The 15,982-nt window shown below is 40.8% G+C and overlaps 2 protein-coding genes across 5 annotated transcripts; one reads left to right on the top strand and one right to left on the bottom strand.

The window, feature by feature from the left end:
• Positions 1 to 207: 207 nt before the first annotated feature.
• On the top strand, positions 208 to 8,128 carry snpha (syntaphilin a). 4 transcript variants are annotated; one of them, XM_006794128.3, is made up of 5 exons: positions 274 to 359; positions 3,357 to 3,473; positions 3,916 to 4,047; positions 4,526 to 4,675; positions 4,843 to 8,128. In XM_006794128.3, the coding sequence occupies exons 2-5, from the start codon at positions 3,430 to 3,432 to the stop codon at positions 6,110 to 6,112; spliced, it is 1,596 nt and encodes a 531-aa protein (XP_006794191.2). In that variant the 5' UTR covers positions 274 to 359; positions 3,357 to 3,429; the 3' UTR covers positions 6,113 to 8,128. The 4 variants fall into 4 exon arrangements, with proteins under 4 accessions (XP_006794190.2, XP_006794191.2, XP_006794193.2 ...); XM_006794130.2 differs by lacking the exon at positions 274 to 359 and adding an exon at positions 371 to 889; XM_006794127.3 differs by lacking the exon at positions 3,357 to 3,473 and having other exon boundaries at positions 208 to 359.
• Positions 8,129 to 9,601: 1,473 nt separating this feature from the next.
• On the bottom strand, positions 9,602 to 13,758 carry fkbp1aa (FKBP prolyl isomerase 1Aa). Its single transcript, XM_006794131.2, has 5 exons — positions 13,645 to 13,758; positions 13,496 to 13,543; positions 12,859 to 12,971; positions 10,314 to 10,485; positions 9,602 to 10,053 (listed from the first exon to the last, which is right to left on the bottom strand). Exons 1-4 carry the CDS (start codon positions 13,679 to 13,681, stop codon positions 10,354 to 10,356), a joined length of 330 nt encoding a protein of 109 aa, XP_006794194.1. The 5' UTR covers positions 13,682 to 13,758; the 3' UTR covers positions 9,602 to 10,053; positions 10,314 to 10,353.
• Between the last annotated feature and the right edge of the window lie 2,224 nt (positions 13,759 to 15,982).

The following is a 15,982-nucleotide window of genomic DNA, read 5'->3' as shown; positions in this document are numbered from 1 at the left end:
CTTTGCTTTATCTGTGAATTGGAGCATAATTTTCTTTCTGCAAGTCCGTCCGTCACCTGGGTTGTTGAACAGGGTGCTCAGCAGCCTGCCTGTCTTTATTAGAATAAAGGATTCACCTGTCAGAAAACAGAGACATGCAGGTAAATCCTGCCGGATGAGGCTTTATGATTCCCTGCTGTCACTTTAAGAAGCAGCGATGCAGCAGACGCAGTTGCCTCATTAATCTGCGGGCTTCATGGCTGCAGGATGGACCCTCATCAGCACCACCAGCATCTTTTCTTCTTGCTGCCACCGGGGACCGTTAAGTCAGGCAGAAACCGAGGCTTTTCCGCGATGCACAGCTGCCACCTGCCCAAATGGTACCGCTTCACATGCAGGTTGTTGTCGGTCTTTTGTGTCTGCAGGGAACGTTTGTTTTGAGCTTCAGAGACATGGTGATATACCCTTGTTTAGTATCCGTATCATACGGTTACTCAACATGATCGTATGTAGGACACAGCTGGGGCGAAATGTGCTTGTCAGCGGTTTCGATTAGAAGCGTTGTCTTCGGTAGAAAGTACCTGCTGGGGTGTTGGGTGTCCTGTTTAGGGACTCGCTTGCAGTCAGTTGGCCATGCGAAAGTGATGAGACTTCTTTAACTGCTCATCTAACAGCGTCTTATTTTAGGCGACAGATGTTGAAAATCATGTGATTCAATACCGTAATGATGACTCAAGGACAAAGCGCGCCGTCCCCATCTCTCCTTGTGATATTTATCCAGAAACATTCCCGGCATCCCCCACCTCCTGGATCCTCTGCAGGGTGCCTGAATGCTGCTTTGAGTACAGTTTTATGCGCCGGCTGTTTGATGCTGCTCGCCTCCACACTGAACACCGAAACTCACACTTACGTAAGATGATTGCGTATTTCTCGCCAGCTCTTAGCACTTGTTGCGCAGACGGAGGAGAGGGAGGTGAGATTTCCTGCCTCGTCGTCCTAGAAATTAAATATAGGGCACAATGAGACGCTTCCGGCTCGCTGGGTGCGCGTTTCATTAACAGCAGAATTACAGGTCTGTTGTGTCTGCAGCTGCCTGAAGAGCCGGTACATTTTGAGCGTGGATGAGCAGGTTTCCTTAAGCTTTACGCAGAGCTGTGAGACTTCTGAAGACAGATGAGAACATTTTGTCCTCATCTTGGATTTTTTTGTGCTGGTTGGGTTGAACAGAAATGGGCTGTATAGCTACCATTAGATCACCTTGATTATACAAGTGATTTATCTGCGAAAAAACTATTTTTACCTATGGGATAATTAAATTCAGGGAATGTATATGTATTTAGATTCTTTTTCATTATCAACATGTATAAACTGCTTAAATTAGTAAATACTTAGCCTGATTTACAATCAGTTATTATAATATCTAAATATAAACTTTAAATAAAAAGCAGATATAATGCTCTCAAGTGTACCATACAATGTTTTGTGATTTATGGGCTTAGTAACACTCTACAAGCACAAACTGCAACATTTTTGGCTGTAGAAGTAAATAAACAGCAGAGCAATGGTTTCTATTTTTATTATATTTTGGGTAGAAATTGCAAATGAAATCACATTTGTACCAAAAGATGCCATGCATGCAATGACAAATGAAGACTTAAAAATGAACAAGTCCTCAAAACCATAACCAATAGATACACAATAGGAAGAAAAAAGAAACATTTCAATCTATATACACTCACCAGCTACTTTGTTAGGTAACCTGTTCATCTACTCTTGAACTCAAATATCTCATCACCAAACCACAAGCCAGGATCTCGGTGCATTTAGGAATCTAGACATGGCCAAAACAACTTACTGAAGTTTAAACTGAGCATTAGAATGAGGAGGGAAGGCCGATTTAAGTGATTTTAAACTCAAGTTGTTGGTTTCTAAAACTGAGGATCTACTGGGATTTTCCCACATGACCATCTCTATGGTTTACAGAGAATTAATGAAAAAAGAGAAAATATCCAGTGAGCAGGAGATATCTGGGTGGATATTTCTTGTTGATCAGAGGAGAATCCAGACAGATTGCTTCAAGCTGAGAGGAAGGCAACTGTAACTCAAATAACCACTCACTATATTATAATATACACAGAAGAGCAGCTCTGAAAACACAAAATGTTGAACCTTGAAGCAGACAGGCTAGGGCAGCAGAAGACCACAGCAAGTGCCACTCCTGTCAGCCTTTTTGCTTTCTACTCTTTTGTAAAGTGTCCTTGGGTATTTTGAAAGTGTTATACACATCAAAGTTCTTCTTCTTATTATTATTATTATTATTATTATTATTAGCCAAGAAGAGGTAACTGAGGCTAGTATTCACACAAACTCACTAAAATCGGATATTAGCAGATTGAAATAATTCTGTCTCGTATTAATGGTTCATGCTGGTGTATGTGCAATGATGTGGGTGATATTTTCTTGGAACACTTACTGTTGTTGACTACATCCATCCCTTTATGACCACAGTGTATTGATTTTCTGATGGCTACTTGCTGCAGGATAGCACGCCTTTTGGATGTTAGGGTGGAACAGTAAATTCTCATCAGGAATGTCCAGCTAACAAAACTGCAGCAGCTGCATCTCCGAGAAGTGTTTCCAGCACCTTACTGAAAGATGGAAGGAAAGCAAGGAATAAGTCAGTTCTGAGGGCAAAAGGTGGGCCAGCCCAGTATTTCAGTCAGTAGTCAGGTTGTTTTGAGTTTTAATACCACGGCTGACATTAACATTTTAAACCTGCTGTTGTGAAGAAGGGATTCAAACTGATTCAAACCTTCATGTTGGGGAAACAATCAGGAGTGCCTGTATAGTTCTAAAGACAGAAATGAAATATATTAAATTAAATATAGAGATTAACACAGTTGAAATTACAATAGTAGAAACACATGCAGGAACCATCTCTGTTCTACTATTTAAGTATTTGTGAACAGTTGATAACCCCAGTGACTGTTGACTCTGCCAGCCACCAAAAGTGAGGCTTTGTCTCTGTTTTATAGCTTTTTATAGCAGTTAATGTGAAGTTTCATCATGTTTGCCTGCAGCTCTGCAGACAGGGAGGACACAACGTAGAGAGAGGCAGCTGCGCTGATTGTAGACTTACTGTGTCGCCTTTGTGTCAGCAGAGAAAGGAGGCTTTATCTGCTGCTGCCTAGACTATTTCTTTTACAAGTGTCAGCGTTAGACTTTTGTCACTGCCTTCCAGCCTAGAGCCACATAATGGCAACACACAAGACACAGTGTTTTAGAAGCAAAACACGCTCCTTGTCAGGTTTTGGGATTCAGTTTTCTTCATGCTGGTTTTACCTGTGATATGTTTGTGTCTGTAACGGTGATTACAGCGCAGCCCTGAGGGCTCCTAGTGTCCCTCTCTAGAGAGAGCCGTGGAGACGTTGGACATTCCTTTGCACATCGATGTCTCTAACTCCGAGTCGAAAGCCCTCCTCAGGTCAGCGCAGGTACTGTTTCTTCTCATTTTTCTCTCTTTTTTTTCAGCCAAATGGCAAAAAATATTACATATTGAGTGTAGCATTAGTTCAAGCTCAGCTGTCACCCCAGCAAATCAGCACCTACCAGCTCAGCAGCTATCTTTCTACACATCAAATTGGCTCATATAGGGCATGCTATTTAAGCTGCTTCAGCCTACTTACAGTTGCAGCATATCTGCAAGCTGCTTTGCGACCCACTTCCACCCCAGCTCTTTCTTGAATGTGCGTCTTGAGTCTGTCTTGTATCTGTTGCCATTGATGTTTGCTTTTTTTTTTTTTAATTTTCTCCAGTTATAAATTTTTGCACATCGAAATAAAAATCCTCTCATGCTTATAGTTGTGCTGATTGAAATCTGATTTTTGCAATTATTAATAATAATATTATTAAGTAATAATTTGATCTCCCAACAAGGCGCTCGGTGGGAACTAGTGGCGGCAGCGGGCGATATTCCCACAGCGACACATCCAGTACTCACACCTACCCTGGTCGAGTTAGGCCACCAGAGGGCAGTCCCACAGCCCGGACTTATCCCAGTACCCCCAGGTAACATGCAACTTACACTCCTGTAGTCTAACAGTCGGAAAATAAGACACCAAAATGTTACCAAAATTACCCCAGATCTTTTTATACTCAGTCATCTTCTCATAAAACATTCAAGTCCAATGGACTGCACGCAGAATTGCCCAAAGCCATGGATGTAACTGACTGTCTGAATGTGTTAGTCTTGTGTCGGACTGGCACGCTCTTACAGGGGATTTGCCAGCTGAGACTTCAGCTCCCCTCGGCTTCTGCAATAACTGTTGAACTGAATTACCAGTGCTGACACAATGTCAGCAAAAACTGGCTGATATTAATCTAGAGTAAGGGTTTATTGGAAGGTTGTCGGATTGGTTTGTTTTATTTTATATCACCAGATTTCTGTTTAATGCTACTATACTTTACTACTCACTGTCAGTCAGCTATCAATTTATACTCATCATATGTGATTAAATCCAACGTATTTCATCCACGTGTGATTCAGACGTCAGGTGAAGCACACAGCTTGCAGCGACAACCATGGGATCAGGCCCCCGACCCCAGAGCAATACCTTACACCCCTTCAACAGAAGGAGGTGTGTATACGACACCTGCGAGCCAGACTGAGGGAAAATGTGGAAAGGCTACAGCACAGGTTAGTCTTTTTCTCTATACGCCTACTTTCCTTGTTGTGGTTGCAGTTGTTGTTGTATGAATACTATTTCATTTTTTGCACTTCCCTAGTGCTTCCCTACACTGTGTCTGTGTATGAGTGACTCTGCAAAAATAACTGCTATTCAAAAATCTTTACTTCCTCATCAGGGACTGTGAAATAGATGAGTTAAGGGCACAGCTGTACAGGATGCAGGAAGACTGGATAGAAGAGGAATGCCACCGTGTCGAGGCCCAGTTAGCCCTAAAAGAGGCCCGCAAGGAGATCCAGCATCTCCAGGAGGTGGTTGAGTCGGTAAGGTCCAACCTGGGTGTACGGCAACAAGACTCCCATGACCACAAGCCATTCTCAGGGTTGCAGGGAGGTCGGCCAGGCGGGAAGTCTCGCTCCTGTGGATGTTCCCCAGCCAGCACTTTAACCCGCAGCGCCGCCCACTCCAGACTGAGCAGCGAGGCTCTGCAGCTGGAGCGCGGCTCAAGTGCTCCCGAGCCGAGCGGAGCATCGCAAACAGCAGGACAAACTCACCTGCTCCTGGAGGCGGCCCTGCTGTCAGAGCAGCTGCCGGCACAGAGCCACATCCGAGGCCCCCCAGCTGTGCCACGCTCTTCCACCTATGAAAGGTTGTGCAGCGGTGGGGCTGTGTTGCCAATCTCACACTCCTGCCACACTCTCAGTAGCAGCTGCAGGTGCAGTGGACACACCTACCTCCCCCACCATCACTTGTTTCTGCACTTACCTCAGGAGGAGGCCCCAGTTACGGCTGCTGCAGTCCCGGTTACGGCTGCTGCAGTCCCGGTTACGGCTGCTGCAGTCTCTGCTACTGAGTCTAACCCCATTCCTGTTCCTGCAGCAGAGAAGAAACCAGAGGTCCGCTCCCAGGCCTGCAGCCCCACCATGACCTGGCTTTGTGAAGAAAGCAGTGCAGAAGGCCCAAGTGTAATTTCTTTAGTCTCAGCAGACATAACCCCATCAGAACAACAACGATTTCCATCATCTTTACCTCCTCTATCCCTTCCTCAGTATATTTACAATGCAGAGCCATCAGAACCGGACAAACCAGCGGGACCTCAGACCTGCCAGCCCCACCCTACAGCTCCACTACCAGTTAAGCAGGAAGCTACAGTAGTGGAGATAGAAGAAGACAATAAGGATAAAAATGGAGGAGCTGGTGAAGAAGGTCATTCCCCTCAGCGATGCCACTGGAGCCGGTACTTCCTAGTAGATCTCTTGGCTTTGGCAGTGCCGGTGGTTCCAACCATGGCATGGCTGTGCCGAGGAGCACCGCAGGAGGTCATGCCGGTGTACCACATCGGGTCCTTGCTGAGAGGTTGCTGTGCTGTGGCTCTCCATTCACTTCGACGTCAGGGTGCAGGCAGGGGCCGCAGACCCGCCAGCATGAACGGAACAACATCAATCTGAAACTTTCAGCCACGTTTGGCATTAAGAAAAGACTCCAAACCTCTCCAGGCACAACACTGACTTTACTTTATAACATTTCAGTCTCAACCTCGCATTGGATATCAAAACTTATAAGATTTTTAGAGTCTGTGATCATGCTTTGCCTTAGACAAAAAGATTAGTTGTACATCAAATAATTTCCTTACTGATATAGTCTGTATTTACTGCTACTGCCTGCACTTTAAGTGGTTTTCTCTTTATTGCGGTTTGCATGTAACCCACAGTTTGTTTGGACTCTCTTGCTTGCATTAAAAAGCCCCTTCAGTATGCGATGCCTTCAGAGCAACAATGTACACATTATGAAAATAAGAGAAATAGTGTGTGACTGAATGCTTCTCTAATTTCATCATCACATTTTCTAAATTGTTCACAGAGAATGTGAGAGTCGCAGTCATGAAATTCCTTTGGCATCACTGATGCCTCACCAAAGCAGAAAAGTACATTAGAGTCAGCACTTTTGTGACGTGTTCAGAAGCAGTTGATAAACAGAGCACACAGGGTGTGGGTGCAAGAGAGGAAAAGCATTTGTTTTTGTATCACAAACAAGGAAAAAAAATTTTGGACTTTCTGAGAAGCAAAGATGTGAACTGACTCTAGTGAGAGTGAAACAGACAGATGGAAGATTGTTTTCAAATTCCTACAGCATAAGGAAAACTGTATAGACTCCATTTCGATCCTGCTCGGACACATGAATAAGGAAGTGCATCCGTGACCAAGAATAGAGAAGCAGAAATCTGCAGGTTAATACAAGGTTATTTTACATAATGGAGATAATGTAAAGGTCTAAATTGTGAAAAAATACTTTTATAAGGACATTTATTACATTTTGGATCTTAAAGCAAACTAGCGTAGTGTGTGTACGTGTGTGTGTGTGTGTGTGTGTGTGTGTGAAAGAGAGAGTCTGATTTGCTCCATCCTTTAATGCAGCGGTCCCCAACCCCCGGTCCGTGAGTCGTTTGGTACCGGGCCGCGAGAGTTGAGGCTCAGGTGTGAAATGTATGGTTTTCAGGGTTTTTATCGGATTTCAGTGTTATTTTGTTATCGTTTTTATCGTTAACTCTGTGTCCCTGGGTTATGAATAAATCTTCTTTTTTTCGGTACCGGTACTAGTTTTATTTTGTTGTATTTATCCGCGACATCTTAAAGGCCGGTCCGTGAAAATATTGTCGGGCATAAACCGGTCCGTGGCGCAAAAAAGGTTGGGGACCGCTGCTTTAACGCACACTCAGATCATTTATCTACATTGTATCTTAAGGAGATAAAGAGGGAAAGTTGGAGATTTAGTAACCGGTGATCCACACAGATGAATGACGTGAGTCGCGAGAGCACTTTAGTGAATTTGTAAAGAGATAACAGTTTGACACAGGTTTATATTTTCTGATTTTACATTAAAAAAAAAAAAGATGTCTGCACAGCTGCTAGAAAGAATTAACATAATTATTTTTGGCATCAACTGTGGCTTCTTTCACTGTACTGCAGTCAAGCCTAATGCAGTGTATCAGTGTTTGAGCATTAATATTATAATGTATCTATTTCAAGTGGCCCTTTGATGTGACTCAATTGTCATCACACACTATGACGTGCTGTAAATGTAGTTACCGATTTCAGCCTTATTATGCAAAAAGAACAAAGGTTTGGCTTTCAGGGATCCTTCCAGTGAGGTTTATGAGGAGTTCAATCAGAGGTTCAGCGTGAGGAAGAAGCAGACGATTTTACTGTATAATAAAGTCTGTTGGAGCAGCGCACAATGTTGTCTTCAAATTTCACGCTATTCATTTTTGTTTGACTTTTGTTCCAAAGCAACAGTATTTCCTTTATGTATTTGTATTTGCTCAGTGTCACTTCAGTCATTAGAAACAGCCAAATATTGCAAAAAATACTGTTTCCTTTGTTCTTGGAAATAAAACATGCTTCTGTTTTCTATTTTCTTTTGTTAGTGAGACATAATAATATGAATTATTAAGGCGAGACATTACAGGCAGAAACACTTTTTTCTCCATTGTATTATCTATGCAAATGAATGCATATTAGATAATACATCAGCTCATCTGCATATTTAAATACAAAATTTCAGGAAATGTGCAATACCAAACCTTTTTTATGTCAATAATTATTAGGGGAAATTTCATAGTAACTTACCGCTTAAAGTTTTACAAGAACATTTTTACAATGTATATATTTAAAGGTTGCTTTGATTTTTTTTTTCTCACATATTCTGAGCCTGATGCATTCACCTAACAGGTGAAAAAATCCCCAGTTCAGTCCTGGGAGGACACACAAATCCCTTTGTAGTTGCAGCATTAAAGGGCGCCCGGCATAAAAACTGCCAAACCAAACGTGGAGCTACCTACTGTGGCGACCCCTTGTGAATAAGGGAACAGCCCAAAGTAGCTTCTGTATTCTGAGCCTAGAAATCTCCATTTAAGTAGCACTTACATTCTTTAAAATCCCCAGCTCGATTCTGTGTTATATTATTGAAGTTTCTAAAGATTTATAAATATATCAATCTGATTCCTGAAAACATGGTGAAAAGGTCATTTTTTTCTGTCTGGAGAAACAAGAAAATATATCAAAAATATGCTGTGTAAAGAATCTTTTGATTAATTTGTTAATAAAATGAAACAAGAATATTCCAACAACCACAAAAACAATGGAAACAAAAAAAAATGATGCCACATTAGAAAGAAAATGAAACTAACTCAAAGTTTGGAATACAGAAAAAACAATAATTTTATTTTTTTTAAGACCATTACAAAAACCAACAAACACAAATATAGCTCTGTAAAAAGCAGCCATCAAAACTGAGCTTTGTCCAATTTTTGCTCAAAAAAAAAAAAAAAAAAAAAAAAAAAAAGTGAAAATTTTAATAAAACTAAGACTTAGAAAGTATTACACTCAATATTCCTTAAGATTAATTGGGGGAAATAACACGGTGGTATTTTATACCCTGTTCACCTGTAGAGTCTCACCTTATTCATGCATCAGTGCAAAGCCCCAGTAACAGGCCTAGAAGCCAGTTGACAAATTAAAGAATCCTGCAGCATCCATTGAAAAGCTGAATTTAACATTTTTATACCCTACGTGGTTGCATCAGAGAATGCACATTTTTCCCTAACAACTGCTGGTTGCCAGGGTCACTGGGTCTTTTTGACTGTGGCTTAAAATGACAAAAAAGGGCAATGAAGTGACAAAGAATAACTCGGAGAAATAAACATCATTTTACTTAAAAATCGCTCTTTAATTTATTAGAATAAGCCATTCCTAGAGGAAAATTTTTCTCCTTTAGCTGTGGATATTAAAGCAAGCAGGTATTTTTGGCTCATAAATTAAGACCATCTTCCAGGTCCTCTAACGCTCTTCAGGAAAACGTTTGATTTTTGATCCCCTGATTATGACATGCTCTGGGCATTTTTGTATTTTAGAGTACATAACAAAAGTAATTCATAAAAATATTGTGTCAAACAATTTATTCTTATTTTGAATCAAGACAATTCATTACCCGCAATCAATACGATTTTATTGTAAAGGCCACAAAGCCACAGGAATGAGACTCATTCAGTATTTATGACACTTAAAACATGGTCCTGGTGGCAGACGCATTTAGTCAGTCAAACAGCGGCAATAAAGTCAATTTGAAGTCCAAAAAAAAAAATATGACCATAAAAATACAAAGCAGTATATGACAAAATACATGTGATAAGATGGCCTATGACTTATTACTGTCTGGAATCTAAAGTATAATATAAGGGATAACGTTTTAAAGCAAGTGACAAAACAGAACTTGTATATAAATGTAAAGGAGAGTGAAATAGTGTAACAACAGACATAGGTCCTATGCAGGAATCAAGAGCAGGAATCATCTGTTAACCTTTTTCCTCCATGTTCCCGAGATAGGAGTCAACCTGCAGTGAGGGGGGAAGAGGAAAAAAAAAGCTCAGAGCTGTGATTAAGGAGAGGAAGAGTGGATTACTGACACTAAAGCTTGTTATATCCATACTATTTAATCTCTGGACATAAGCAACAAAAGATAACTGTATAGTCACTGTAAGCATGTGGGGAGCGATAGTACTGTTTAGGATTATTAATACATATGTTTCCCTAATTGCGCCGGGTGTTACAAATCTAATCATGTTGATTATTCACATTATTAAACACGTCTTACCCTGAAAATCTGAGTGGAATTAAAGTTGAGTGCACAAGTTTCAGGCCTCCAGACCAATCAGCTCCACATCAAAGGTGAGAGTGGCATTTGGTGGGATGATCCCTGGGTGACCTTTGCTGCCGTAGGCGTAGTCTGGTGAGCAAATAAGCTTTGCCCGCTGACCCACACTCATCTGTGGAGAAGATGGAAATGAAACACTACTGCCGCAATCGAACTAAGTAATAGATTTATTTAAAGGCCTCTTAATAGTACAGGCTCTGTTTATCTTAAACTAATGCAGTTAAATGCAATGGCAATCTTCATAATGTTAGTCTGTGGTGATGCTGAACTGCGTTTTTCAAAGGCATTATTAGTAAGGATGGACAAGCGCAGGAAGAAACAAAACTGAATTATGTAACCATGTGTGCCTGGAGTTAATTATTGCTTTACTACTACCAGAAGGTGGCAGTAACATGCTTACGAGCCATTTTCCAACCACCATTGAAAAACAAAATTAGACAAAGAACACAATAGGAACCACCAGTTATGGGAGCGACATTTAAGACGCTGAGAGTAGATGGCGCACAAACAGGAGTAACCTGCAAATCCACAGATTAGCAAAGCTTTAAATAAGCCATGTTTAGCCCTTCTTTGAGTAAGGAAATGAAAACAAGGCTCAGCGTTAGCTTGGCCAGGGAAAGCTAGCATGTCACAATCATAAGAGAGCAGTTTAATGGTAGTGTGCAGTGATCATGTTTCCTCTTATTTTCTGTCAGATATGTACAGTTACAGTGGTGGATAATGTTTATTATGAGGTCAGCGCACAAACAAACAATGTGAGGCAAAAGCTCCGGCTTCAGATCCCCCCCCCATTCTTGCCTTTAAATGACACCAAAAAAAATGGGGATATCCCTAATATAGTCAGTTCAGGCCAGGACCCCAGAAACTCAAACCACCTACGGTTCAAATCTTATGTTTATGAAGGGCAACCAATAAGAAGAAGGCTAGCTTGAAGGTGTGGTTTTCAAACTTTTTCTGGTACATCCCGAGATCATTTTTATATGATATAAAAATGTCATATAGCTATATCATTGCTATAGTTAACACCATGCGTTTATGGGCATGTCTGGGAGCGACAGCCATGGGTCATCCTCCAATAACGATTTAGCACCTAAAAACTTTAATAACCTCCAACAGAACACGGTGTTTTACAAAATATGCAAGAAAACTATTCATGCTGCAGGTGAAAACAACAAACTTGTTTCACCACTTGAGGCAAAAACAGACAACCAAGTACAACCAGGCTACAAAGAAGCAGATACTAACAGCTCGTGATGTGCAACCCAAATGTCCACAGATCACTTCAACAAGCATCGCTGGCTAGCCTCACACCACATGAGTGGAAGCACAAGCAGTGGATAGAAATTACTGACATGGTTACATGGTGGAAAACCAAGACTTTAAGCAGAAGGATAAAAAGCTTGACCAAAGACACAACATCCTGTGCAGCTTCAGAGCAGTTATGAGCCTGAGTTAATTTAGTTATTGTTAAACTAAAACACTGAGCAGTTCTTTTATACTTTTACTTAAATTTTCTAGGGAAGAACAAGTGCCTCGGCTACTGTTGTGCTTGAATTTGAATTATGCTGTGTCACTGGACATAATGCTGCTGGCAACTTGTTTCAGTACATTCACACTTCAAATTAGGAAGTATGCCATCAACGACAGTAACTTACTAGAGAAGAAACGTAGAAAACTCACTTCATTTACTTTCACTTATAAAAACTGCTGCCTGCAAGCATCAATAAAACATTTTTCCCGCATCGCAGTTCTTGTTATTGCAATTTTTCGTGAAAAACAATATAATTTTAAGGCTATATCACTCACCCCTTCTAATCCTATAATAGCTACTTTAGTAGAACCCATGAATAAAAATATAGAGACTAAATTGGGCATAATAGGTCTTTTGTTCACCCATCTGATCGTGCATTAATCCCCCAAAATCTTACATGGTTCAATAAAACACAAGCTGGAAACAACAGAACAAACACCACAGCATTATATCATTAAAGATAAATCATTTCTAACAGTAATAATTGCAAAATTACACTGGGTTAATGGTGGCAAAGTATCATAACAGCGTGTTAACAGCTGGAACAGGCTCTGTGCCACTTAAAGCAACAGGAAAGGCAGATAGAGGATGAAGAAAAGAGAGCAGAGATGCTCCAGCATCACTTGAAACCACTAAAAGAGCTGTCAGTGCTATTTGGATGCATTCAGTTCTAATGAAAGAGGCTTAAAAAAAAGGCCCACTTATGCAAAAATAATACCATCAATCTGGAGTAACACAAATTTATTTCCATACTCGTCACTACTGACAGATGTTACAGCTGAGATTGGGCTAAATACCTCCCAATATAAGCAACGCAGTTAAACGTAACTATAAAAGCATTCCATGCCCCCCAAGAGAGAAAGATCACAATCGTTACTTTTAGCCGTTGTAAGGGAAACATAGCTAGTTAAGTAATACCTGCATAAAGGTATTCAGTGCGGAAATCTTGCTCACCTGGGCTACTCCTTCTTCCCATCCCCGAATCACCTCCTGGTGTCCGATCTTAAATTTGAACGGCTTGCCCCGGGACCTCGAAGAGTCAAACACTTTACCGTCTGCCAGTGTGCCTGGAGATGAAATAAGAGTCCGAAGGCTGGTTAGACATGTCTGAATATCTAACTCGACACAGAGCTCGGCTTGTTGATAACTAATCCCACTTTTCTGCACCCGGCTGTCTTCTCCAACATGAGCTAACTGCTTAGCCGTGATGCTAGCGTTAGCATAACGGGTTCCCGGATAGTTTACGTTAGGAGGCTTCAGCTCAACGAACTTAACTACTCTTCGGTCCCTCAAATAAAGACAATTCTGGCCGGTTTAAAAGACCGGGGGGTATAATAAAAGTATGCGAGCATTAGAATAGCTGATGATAGCCCAACAGTCAAAATAGTCGGTCTGTTAACAGAAGCTAGCTACAATGCTAACCAGCAGAAGAAGCAATGGGCACTCGGGTACTGTTAGATGAAACTAACTTGGCTCACAATTCACCCAATCAGACACCTTTCACCCAGGTAGGGGCTAGAGGAAACATTCAAAACGTTAAAGAGCATCCAAATCAGCGTCCAAATCTCGGAGCTCCAGCCTCCGCACTCACCAACATAGTGCACCACGACGCGCTGCCCCTTCTTCGGGAAAGTCCGCCCTGAAAACAGGAAAACAGAGAGAAAAGTGGCAGAATAATGAAGCGCACACTCTCGGGATAAAAACAATATTAGGCTGTTTAACAAGTCACATAATTCTCACCGTCACCCGGAGTTATAGTCTGAATTTCTACTCCCATTTTCGCTCCGCTGTATCCTTCTTCTGGACCACCCTACAATGCGAGCGGAAGCTGGAGGCATGGGCGGCCTCCTGACGAGCGAGTGGGCACGGATGGAGGAAAAATCCACCAATGAAGCAATATTATAACAATTTTATAAGAATATCTTACTTGGAAACAAGGCCCAAGTAAGCGTTTTACGTTTTACGATTGCGTGATACTAAGACGAGCATTTAAGTCAGATGATTGGTCATCATCCATATATATACATCCATATATATATATCTATATGGATATAGTTTTGTTTTGTTTTTTTTGTTTTTTTTGGGGGGGGGGGGGGGGGGGGGGGTTCTGCATGATTTAAGTTTTATGGTCTTACCCCATCGGGAGATATCCCAATTAGGAAAGGTCTCATTTGAGATGACCATGACCATGAGGGATTTGGATTATTAAAAAAATCAATCTAAAGTAGTATTAGGTTATCTTGGAGGAGTCATGTGACTTGAACACTTTTAGGTATAAATGTATAGGCTTGTTCAGAGATCAGATCCTGGAGGAAATGCAATGCAAGAAATGACACAGTGAAAAAATCAAATCACTTTTAAGAGTGGATTTTTTTGCATTTCAGGCCCCTTCGTGCATTGTATTTTATAACAGCTAATGAAAACTCAGATGAAATTAATCAGACATATTGCAGTTGAAACTTGCATACCTCTACGTTTTCTACAATAAGGGAAATGATAAAGGCACAGGGGGGAACTGATACTGGCACTGGTATCAAAAACTCTTGTTAATATCCACCCATCTAAGTAACTGCTGTCACTTATTGCAACTCTGAACCTTTTTTTCAGCTTTTACATCTATTTCACATCTATTTTTATATCTATTGTGTTCCTACAAATTTGGAAACGATTATCATACACAAATCAGCAAAGTCAAAAACAACTAGGTTCAGCATTGAAACTGTAAATCTGTAGTTGGGATAGGTGTTTAAAGCCTGCATGACACTGTTTGTAATCTGGAACATTGTTAAAAACTTGAATGACTGTTTCATTTCCCATGTTCCGCACCCCACCCCCCTGACTTCTTTGTTGTTTCTTTATCGTGATGGGATGAGCCACAGAATGCCTGCACGTATGCACCATGTTTCGCAACAAAGTGAACGCAACACTGGTTCAACACATGAACCTACTGACATTAGCACCGTAACATCCTGTTATTTCAGATGAGGATGGAAAATGAACTGATGTGACTTTTATCTGTGATGGCTGAGGATTTGCAGTATTGTTTGTTTGTTTTTTTACTATGTGGAAGCAAGAGAACTGGTTCTCCAGGCTCTCCAGGCTGCCATGTCACTCATTTTCAATCCAGTCCTGAGCATTTTTTGTTTGTTTGTTTTGTTTTGTTTCGTTAAGCCTATTAACACTGACCTATGAATCATATAAGCATAAAAATACACCTAAGTCAAGGGATGAAACAGTCTTTTGTCTACACATAACAGGCAACATTAAATTGTATATTTAGGGACTTTGTTACTAGCAATCTGTTGCAAAAACACATAATTACTAGTTATTTCTTCAGTTAAATGTATGAAAAATGCCAACGATAACACAGTTTGACAGGTATAAAAAAAATTTTTTGCACCACTAAAGTGATTCCCAAAGAGTTATTAGCCAAAAACTTGGCATATCTAGACATCATGTACAGCACTGGTGTCAAACTCAAATACAAAGTGGGCCAAAATTCAAAACTGGAACAAAGTCGTGGGCTAACATTAATATTTATTGAAAAAAAAAATCTTCCTCCAGATATAAGAATGAATCTTTTCTTATGGACTCAAACACATTTTGCTGAAAAACTGAATATGGAACAAGCAAAGCTTAATACTAAACAATATATATATTAGCTGTATAATACCAGTAGGCCAGCTCTAATAGCAATTTGGTATGGCTTCGCGGGCCAAATGTAATTAGGCTGTGGGCCAAATTTGGCCCGCGGGCCAAATTTGGCCACTATGATGTACAGTATGATGTACAGTGTACAGGCCCACTATGATGTACAGTGTCCTCAAAGTGGAGGATAAATAAAGAAGTGTCAGGTCTAAGAAACTATCCACAACAGATGAACAGTATCTGAAAGTCATGTTTCTAGGGAAAAACCTCCTCGCAACTGCTTTGATCACTAGCAGATCGTTGTGGTCGGCCACAGTTTGCATAGAACCCTCTGACTTGACTGCAAACACTCGTCAAATTTAATAAATGATGGCACAAATAAGTGATTATGGACATAATGTATTTATATGAAATTCAGGAACAGGAAATC

The sequence above is a fragment of the Neolamprologus brichardi genome, chromosome 20 (genome assembly GCF_056152115.1).
Source record: "Neolamprologus brichardi isolate AB-2024 chromosome 20, ASM5615211v1, whole genome shotgun sequence".
NCBI lineage: Eukaryota > Metazoa > Chordata > Actinopteri > Cichliformes > Cichlidae > Neolamprologus > Neolamprologus brichardi.
The sequence above is the reverse complement of the archived record's forward strand: the minus strand, read 5'-3'. Positions and strand labels throughout refer to the sequence as shown.

Excerpts from the sequence above, each read along its gene's own strand:
- snpha (XM_006794127.3), top strand. The coding sequence starts at position 247 with ATGGACCCTCATCAGCACCACCAGCATCTTTTCTTCTTGCTGCCACCG. Across the intron at positions 4,048-4,525 it reads ACTTATCCCAGTACCCCCAG|ACGTCAGGTGAAGCACACAG; the intron begins GTAACATGCAAC and ends CGTGTGATTCAG. Across the intron at positions 4,676-4,842 it reads GTGGAAAGGCTACAGCACAG|GGACTGTGAAATAGATGAGT; the intron begins GTTAGTCTTTTT and ends CTTCCTCATCAG.
- fkbp1aa (XM_006794131.2), bottom strand. The coding sequence starts at position 13,681 with ATGGGAGTAGAAATTCAGACTATAACTCCGGGTGACG. Across the intron at positions 13,544-13,644 it reads GACTATAACTCCGGGTGACG|GGCGGACTTTCCCGAAGAAG; the intron begins GTGAGAATTATG and ends TCCTGTTTTCAG. Across the intron at positions 12,972-13,495 it reads CGTCGTGGTGCACTATGTTG|GCACACTGGCAGACGGTAAA; the intron begins GTGAGTGCGGAG and ends TTTCATCTCCAG.